Source organism: Dendrobium catenatum, unplaced genomic scaffold (genome assembly GCF_001605985.2).
Source record: "Dendrobium catenatum unplaced genomic scaffold, ASM160598v2 fragScaff_scaffold_1163, whole genome shotgun sequence".
NCBI lineage: Eukaryota > Viridiplantae > Streptophyta > Magnoliopsida > Asparagales > Orchidaceae > Dendrobium > Dendrobium catenatum.
In genome coordinates this window covers 1,461,325-1,470,299 of record NW_021319625.1, presented here as the reverse complement: position 1 = coordinate 1,470,299, position 8,975 = coordinate 1,461,325, and the positions used below count along the sequence as shown (strand labels likewise).

The window sequence follows — 8,975 nt, the reverse complement described above, 5'->3', positions numbered from 1 at the left end:
CCCTTAGTGTACCTATGTGTATACAAATTACAGTGCACGTGCGGGGGTATTTTAAAAGTATTTGTAGATGCCTTCTGTCTGCTTGTACGGAGGCTGTAGATCCGGTGGCGTGGCGTTGTAGTTGTGGACGCCTTCTGTCTGCTTGTACGAATGTTGCAGATCCGGTGGCGTGGCGTAGCAGCTTCTGGATTAAGTTGTTTACTGCTTTGTACAGGTAGACTGTCGTGCACTATTTGTTGTTTTATGCAGGTGGATCATAGTGCACTAACTAATCTCCTGCCTTGAGTCGTAGGAACTTACACTTGTCATATTCTTCATGCATTTCGTTATGGTATTTGATTTCATGTAGTATATCTGCCACTACTATAGGTAGGCAGGTAGATGTACTCCATAGATTGAAATTGACTTCAGAATACTGCATTTACTGAAGTCTTTCTGCATCTACTCCTGGGTGGCATGTTATACATACATCTGTATTTGTTGAGAGATTATATGTATTGCAGATCTTCTCTGTATTTTTCCTGTGGATAGCTTGTTGTGTATGACGGGTCTCCTACAAAGGCTCATACGTATTTGCATTTTCCTATGTGTCATTTGCTGATTAATGATGATCGTAGGACATTACATCTTCTAGGATCTCCTTTGTATTTATTGTAGTCCTTTATGCATTTCTCCTTATAAATGACATGTAGTGTGCATAGTAGACTTATATAATTGATGTTTGCTTGCAATCAGCATCACATGTTTGTATTGATCATTCTGAGATCCAATTCATTGCTTAGTGGCTTGTGGCATGTTTCTTGTGGTTTGAAAGAAACTCGTTTTCTATTAGAATTCAAATTCTTCTTGGTTGAACTTGATTCGAATCTTCTATCATTTGTTTGAGTTCAAGTCCTATATGATATAATTCAGTCCAAGCTCAAATCTTGCTATTTGCATTCAAGCAAGACTTCTTGCAACCCAAGGCAAATCCAAATCTGAGTCTAGTTCAACATCAACCGCTTAAGCTTGATTTTAAGTGTGTTTTTATACTCAAAGCATGGTTTATTGAGGCTCCAATTTGAATTCAATTTAGACAAATCAAATTTTCACTTGAATCTAATGCTTGATTATTGTTCAAATTAGCTCAAGTCAATGCTCAAGTTTGAGCCAAAATCTCTTGTGGTCCAAACCAACTTTGTGTCAATGCTTATTTTCTTCAAGTTCAAGTTCCATTACACTTTATTCAAGTATTATATACTTGAGTTTGCAAATTCAATTTTATGTCATTAAGTCCTTTTTTATCGTTCACTTAAGTTCAAATCAACATGCAAGTTCAATCCAAGTCCTCTGTAGTCTTGTTCGGTTCAAGCTCTTTTCCTTTGCACCAAGTTCATTTGAGTTCAAATAAGTCCACTTTTAGGTCCATGTGTTGTTCAAGTTTCAATGTCCACAAGTTTTGAGTTCAAGATCATGTTCTAACTCAAATCTTTGTTATAGTTCATTTGCAAGTTCAAGAACGAGTTCAAATCCTTGTTGAAGTTCAAATGAGAGTCCAAGTTATATTCATTTAGAATGGAATTCATTTTGGTTTAAGTTCAATTAAGTAGATTGAATCAAGTCCACAAGTCCCATTTTTCTTCAAGTCCTTGTCTATATTTCAGACAAAAATTCGACAGCCTCCCGGCGTCTCCCCCGTTTAGGAGAAAAACCAAGAGGCCGCCTCCCCGCCACGTCACTAAAGACGTGCACGGTTGGTGTTGGTGAGACACCGCGGCGGTTGTATTTTTATTTTTCTCCCACCACGCGCACTAAAGGCTTGATTGGGGTTTTAAAAAACATTTTTATTAAAAGAGACAGTTTTGCTTTCCCCCCGCTTGGGGGTACTTATAAGTGACCCCACTTCGTCGTACGTGCCGCACCGGGGTCCCATCCCACCATGCGCACTAAAGGCGTGCTTGGGGCTGTTCTCCGATTTGCCACGAACATTGAAGTAGGGTTTTAAGTTTAGAAAATTTCATACATTCGCGGGGTTGTCGTGGTTGGCACGTGGATCGAGGGGTCACTCGCCTACCTCGTCGTAGGTGTCGCACCGGGTTCCCTCCTACCACGCGCACTAAAGGCGTGTTTAGGTGGTTTGCCGATCCGACACGAAAGCCGAGGAAAGAGAGTGGAGGGGAGCATTTTTTATTATTTTAAATTAATTATGATTATTTAATAATAATAATAATTAGAATGAATTAAGTTTAATTAATTATAATTAATATATAATTAACTAATAATTAATTATTAAGATAATTAATCATAATTAAATTTAATTAATTAATGATTAATAATAATTAATTATCATTTAAAAACGGCGGCAAGCGAGCTCTCGGCCTTGCTTGCGGTCCAACAGAAGGGAAGTCGTCGGAGGGGGCGAAATTGTGTGCAACAGGGAGAGAGTTATCTCCACAGCAAGCTCCTGTTCTTGTTTCCGATCAAAATGTCGTAACTTCCAATCCCGCAGGAATGGAAAGTCGTCGCTGGGAGCAAGGTCGCACAGTCAGGAAGGAGCCGAAGCAGCGACGGGAAGGGAGAAGGTTAACTTCACAGCCGGCGAGCTCCTGTTATTGCTTACGACCAGAATGTCGTGACTTCCGATTGGGTAGGTAGGGGAAAGCTTCTTTTCCTTCTTCTTCTTCTTCTTTCTCTCTCACTCTCTCTCTCGGCTGCTTGGAGGAGTGAAGTCGCATGGCTACAAAGGAGATGGGGAAGTCGTGTGGATGTTGGGAGGAGAAGCAGAGAGCCGAAGAGCAACCGAAAGCTTCGCTCGGTTTGGTATTTAACGACGCGAACGAGGCGACGATCGAGGAGCTGTCGCGGGATTTAAGCAGAAATCGCGTGAACTAAGCGATGTCAGCGCCGAATCATGTCAGGTATGCGGGATTTCTTGCGGGATTCGCGTGCTAGCATCAATGCTTCCGAGGTACGCTGATTTTTTTTTCTTTTTTTTTTGTTATTACACGGGAGGTCAACAAGAAGGTATCTCACAAACAACAACAAAGAGTGATCATCTAAGCAATCTTAAAATGCAAGACCCTATTATTCAAAAAGAAATAAGGGATTTCATAATGTCACATATAATCTTGAACAGTTAAAACTTTACAAAGCTACCACAGCATGTTTGATTAGAAGTAAAGAACATACAAATGAGTAGAAAATTTTCAGGACTTACAGAATGAGAGGATGAATACCAATTGTGAACTACAGGATTCATTCCAAGGTCCATCACCACCAAGTTTACCGTGGTTTTGCCCTTCAGAAATCTCATAGCTTGAACCTTTAAAAAACTTGCGCAGCCAACCCATTTATGAGAGGCTATTTTCACGAATTCAAAGTATGTCTGTAGGATGGGAACAAAACATGTAAAACATGAAAACAGAAATCAGTAAGGACTTAATCAGTCAACCTATTCAAGATCAAGTTTGCTAGTTCTGTGCATTAGACTACCCCAAACCTGCATTGGTAAGAGCTCCATGTATTAGGCATGGCCTGTTTTACTGATTTAGAAATGTTACAGCTTAAATAACAGTACAATTAGGCACACCTTATCAACATTTTCTCCTTCAACCCATAATGCCTATGTACTTCTGTAAGAGGTGAGAATGTCCATGAGCCACATTTAAACACAAAGAGAACTGCAAGCTCAACAAGATATGTTTGTCGTGAACAATAGAGATGGGAATTATCATTGATACCGTTGAAAACCTATATAATATTAGGTCTAAGCAAGAAAATAGCAGCTCCAGGGAAAAGAGCTTTCAAAATGCTAAAAGAGAGATCACACTCAAAAAATAAGTGAGAAGCAGTTTCAGAATTACAATTGCAAAAAAGACGGTGAGTAGGAATGTTTCTGGAGATAAGTTGGTCAGCCGACAGTGCCACAAAAAAATCTGAGACATTCACTACACAGAAACAAAAACCCCACATAATTAAGATATGTAGCTGAAAAAACGCCACTTAAATCATAGAGATTCAAAACAAATTATTAGAAGACCACCTGTAGCATTAGAGGATTGGTTTGAGGCAGGAGTAGCTGCTGTAGATGGATGTTTGTTTCCTTGCTTAATTGAAATGGACCTAATTGATTGTCCGAAGTTGAAAGAGTTGCCCCATTTGCCTCCTAAGCTCAAGAGCTTGAGGATAGGAATTATGAGGTGGAAGGCTTGAAATTTTTGTAGCATTTCAAATTCTATTCCCCTTTAAATGTTAGAGGTCTCTCACTGCTGAAACATTACAATTATTCCTCTAGCTGATGAAATAGCAAGACTCGCAGAGATACTTGAAAATTAAAAATTACCCCAATTTGATCTCTCTTGGAAGAAATTTACTTGCCAAAAATCGGAACCACCTCCACCGGCGGCATCGGCCTCTCCATTTCCCTTTCACCCCCCTCACTGCTAGCAATGGGACGGCAGGATTAGGCATCGCGATGGGTGGATTCGACATTGGGATGGTAGGATTCGGCGTCAAGATGGTGGCTTCGGCATTGAGGCTAGCTGATTCAACATTGATGATCATCAAATGGAGATCTACGAAGATGAAGTTGTGGGAGAATGAGTTGGCTAGGGCACGAAAGGATGAGATCAGCAAATTTATGAGCGGTCATGCTCAGCCGGCGGTTTGCAACCACTGCTACAAAATATTGGGGCATCTTTAACTTTTTTATGGTGAATTTAGAAGCGGTTATAATCAATGTCTATATCTATTATAGCGGTTGTTTTAAAACCGCTGCTATAAACTGCTGCAAAAACATTAACTTTTTGGCAGTGAGGGATGAAGCTTCCTCAAAAGATTTATCATCATCCACCTTGCTATAATGCGAAAATAAACAGATTTAGTAAATGGAAGAAGTCCAAAGTTAGGACAATAACAAAGTTTCTCAATAACCCTACTCATTCAAGGAAAAGAACTGCAAAATAAATGATATGAATAACAAGGAAAAGTGTTCGAAAATTTTTATTTGCTTTGTTAAGCTGAAAAGATTGAAAAGTAATGCACTCCCAACTCCATTAAGTGCATTATAACAAACAATTAGCATAGGAATCCCCTAAGAATCGCACCTCCAGCAAACAAACATAAAACAAGGACTCAATGCTCCATAATCAAGTTACATAAAAGAAGGATTCAATGCTCTATAATCAAATGAACTGATATATCTCATAATAATATTTTATGAAAATTCTGAACTAGAATCATATTTCTCACGTATGTGCTCATGTGAATACATCATGCATATCTTCTCAAACAAAATAAATATGCATATACCAAAAATACCTGAATTGGGTGGAGGTGATTGACCAAAGCATCTATAAGGACTGTTTTAAAAGTCCCCCAATTAATGTTTTGGCATTCTAATGCAACAAAGAAAAAAAGAACTCATTAACTTTTTCATAGTATGAATGACAAATACAGAAACAAAGTCATCCAAAAAACCAAACATTTGGTATTTTTGGGAGTTCATCAATTTCAGAAAGTTGACAATTGCACATGTTGTATCTATAAAAATACTTCTTAGTTATGCTCAAATCTATCAAGCGTAAAAGATAAAACATTAAAAAAAAAAATCAAATTTGAATGTGAATAGAAATTCTACCTCTTTAGTCCAGCCAATAACAAGCTGAAAAAATGAGAGAAGATTGTTAATTAGTGTATCCTAAATCAAGTAAGTTAAATGCATTAGAACATTAAGGAAGCTTAATAAAAACGTAATGCCCAAGAGTAATGAAAACATTATATAACTTGTGTTTGCAAAATAGATGGGCGCATCTACTTGGACAACCACCATACCATCATATGTATATGCTTAAGGATATTGTAAAATACTTTTGTAAACTGTTGTTCTAAGTAGTCGCCCGAACATAGCTGCAGAATTCATCCAAAATTAAGTTACAACTCAAGTATGAAGACGATGATTTTGAATGATGATGCTTAACGGTAGAAATGTATTCATATGAAAGGATCAGATAATTTACAAAAGTGAATGAGAAAATAACTAGTACTCTTAAATTATATATGTTAATGAAGAATGATTTAGCGTATTATAAACCACAGGGAAGAAATTTGATTTTAAAAAGAGGCATAGGATTTTTTTTTTATTTGAACTCGTTTTAAGCAAAAAAATGTTTTGATTCATTCCAGCATATGCAAGTAATTATGACTAGATTACCATACAATTAAAAATAAAATAAAATCATTATATCATGTGTACTCGTGGAGTTATATCACTACTGAATAGCAGCAGAAAAATGCAGCTCACCTTGATATGTTGGTTAGGAGCTTTGACTATCAACCAAAAGGTTTGGGCTCGAAGCTTGTGAGTGTGATGTGTGTGTGAGTTTACATTACTTTGCTCCAAAGTCTTAAGAAAAAAATTGCAGTCTGAACTTGTTTAGCACAATATAAGACAAGATAACATTTTCAAATATAATCAATAAAGTTCACCTGTTGATGCAGAAAATAATTTTTTTAAGCGGAAGATAAAGGGAATGTAGGCATGGCAAAGGGTCAATAACTGAGCCATCTAAAATGAATATACTAAAGATGAATTTACCAGCAGCTAATATACTTGTTGAGGTGATCCATTCGAAACATTAAACTCACCCATATGTGGATTTGCCAACTAATGAATGACAAATGCAAGAGAGAGGGCCACCAACAAAAAAATAAAGCCTTGGTCTTAAAGAATCAGGTATGGCCCATTAAGCAAGAACATATAGATTAAAACTTTAAAAGTTATTTTCATATTTAAAAACATGAAAAAGCATGTAATTTTTTTTATTAGAGTCTAGGAATATTAAATTTCAAATATAATAGCTACAGAAAGTTAGTATTATTGAAAATCTGCATATAAATTTTTTCATTGTAACTTAATTACATTAAACCTTTGCATTGACTTCATAGACTCATCAAATTTTGCTCAAATTGCAGACTGGATGAGCAACTGTTGATGCAACTAAATATAAAAAAAGAAAATGTCATAAAGAAGTGAAAAAAATCAGATGAAGCATGCAAGGTCTTTTTGGTTACAATAAGGAACGGAGCAATGCCACCAAGTGGAGTATAAGCTACTTACAATACAATGACGAACAAAGATCAAATTAGTAGACTGAAAGAAAATTATAAAACATAAAATGGTAGCCCACAAACATGCAGAATATGCTGATGAGAAAACAGGGACTTACTTGTGTGTTCTTACCAGGCCCATCACAGAAGATACCACAATTGCAACCTTACCTAATGGTCGTAAATGCGCTGAAACTAGCAAAAGGGGTTGTGCTTGCTCCCTTACTTGCAGCTTTTCCCACAGTTGAAGTTTCATAAATTTTCCATAACCTCAACGTTTCATCCCCAGCTGCTGATGCCACTCTACATCCATCAGGGCTTTGAGTCGTGAACAGCACTCGAGAAAAATGACCATCGAGTTCAACTATCTTCTGCATAGATGGATACCTCCACAATACCAAATTGTTGTGAGGTAGACCATGAGAGCTCAACAGCTCACGCTCATTTTTACTCCAGATAAGTCCAGAAACCTGTGAGTTAGTATCAACTGAACTGAGACAATTCCCTATGTCTGTGTTCCAAAATCTGATGCATCGATCACTCTCACCACCGCCAGCGGCAAGCAAATTTCTTTGGAAAGGACACCATGCAAGAGCTTTAACTGCACCCGTATGCTCCTCAAACCGATGGAGCCATGGACTTCGATTTGAAGTTGTGGTAGAGGCAGCCATGGAGCAGTCCCACACATGAACAAGATTGTCATTGCCTCCGCTGGCTAACTTGTTTGCAGAGCCCGACCATTTTAGCCCACAGACTTCCATATGATGCCCTCTATATTTCTGGACAATGTGGGATCTAATTCTCACGTCATTGTTTACAATATTGCCATCCATTCCACCTGTTGTGAGGATACCTCCATTCCAAGCAAGAGATCCTACTCTGGACTGATGAATACCTTCTAGAGTTCTCAATGGACGATTCGACGTTACGTCCCACAACTGAACGTAGGAATTGGACAACCCAAGGGCAATGTGCTTCCCATCCGGAGCCCAAGAGACGCTGCTTACAGGACTAACATGATCATTAAACGTCACCAATTTAGACGTTGATCCGTTAGAAGCATCCCACAAGTAAACTGAGTTCCGAAGGGCAACAGCAATGATATTTCTTTTTCCCCAATCAAGCAGATTTAGATAAAAATCACTCTCAATATTAGGCGCACCAAGTACCTTCTCAGCAGATTGAGGAATATACCTCTTGTTCTTTAAAGGCCTTTTATGATTGGAAGGAGAATCAAAGAAAATTTCTGGGAATATCTCTTCAGTCGGTGCCGAAGGCTTGCTATTGAATTCGAGTATCCGAGTTCGATTCTGCAAAAGAACGCGGTCAAGAATCTCCCTGTAGGCCCCTTTTCCTTTTCCTGACGATGATATTCCGGAATTGTTCTCCTTCTCCTTTCTTGGAGCCGCCATTAACAGATAATGGGCGATGTCAAGGTTCATTGCGGATCTATTCGGAATAAATCTATCGCCACCACCTTGCCGCGAAGAGGAAAACTTGGAAGAGAAACGGCCTAAATGGCGATATTGTGCTCTGGCATCCATCATAAAAAGATTAAGCAAAAGAAATAATAAAATTAATTCTGTAAGACAAAAAGAAATAAGAATTTTGAACGTTTAAGATCGAGAAGCAGGTTGATGGCAGCTGAATAGGTTTATTAGGGAACTCGTTACCGTTCACAAACCAAGATTCGGAACACCAAATAGATTTCTCAAGACAATCGGTAGCTTGCCGGTAGATTCGAAGGATTTGCAGGGGCTAGTGAAGCACGCGTGTGCTTTCAGTGAAGGAAGAGAAAGAAGGCGTTTCTACACAGCAGAATAATATCTCCTTTTATAAGGGTTTTTCTATTATTAGAAAGATTTTTTTTCTGTGAGCTTTTTAGAAAG

The 8,975-nt window shown here is 38.2% G+C and overlaps 1 protein-coding gene across 19 annotated transcripts in view; it reads right to left on the bottom strand.

Annotated features, from left to right (window-relative positions):
• The window catches only part of LOC110101602 (cell division cycle 20.2, cofactor of APC complex-like), a 41,393-nt gene extending 32,661 nt beyond the window's left edge, over positions 1-8,732 (bottom strand). For 2 of the 19 annotated variants that reach the window (XM_028698849.1, XM_028698846.1), the window contains exons 1-5: positions 4,322-8,732; positions 4,022-4,244; positions 3,569-3,914; positions 3,431-3,478; positions 3,197-3,364 (exon numbers count right to left, since the gene is read on the bottom strand). In XM_028698849.1, the coding sequence (XP_028554682.1) occupies positions 7,254-8,633 (1,380 nt within the window). In that variant the 5' untranslated portion in view covers positions 8,634-8,732 and the 3' untranslated portion in view covers positions 3,197-3,364; positions 3,431-3,478; positions 3,569-3,914; positions 4,022-4,244; positions 4,322-7,253. Of the gene's footprint in view, positions 1-3,196; positions 3,365-3,430; positions 3,915-4,021; positions 4,248-4,321 lie in introns of all 19 variants that reach the window. The other 17 variants (XM_028698863.1, XM_028698864.1, XM_028698854.1 and 14 more) reach the window with 17 other exon arrangements.
• Positions 8,733-8,975: the final 243 nt, after the last annotated feature.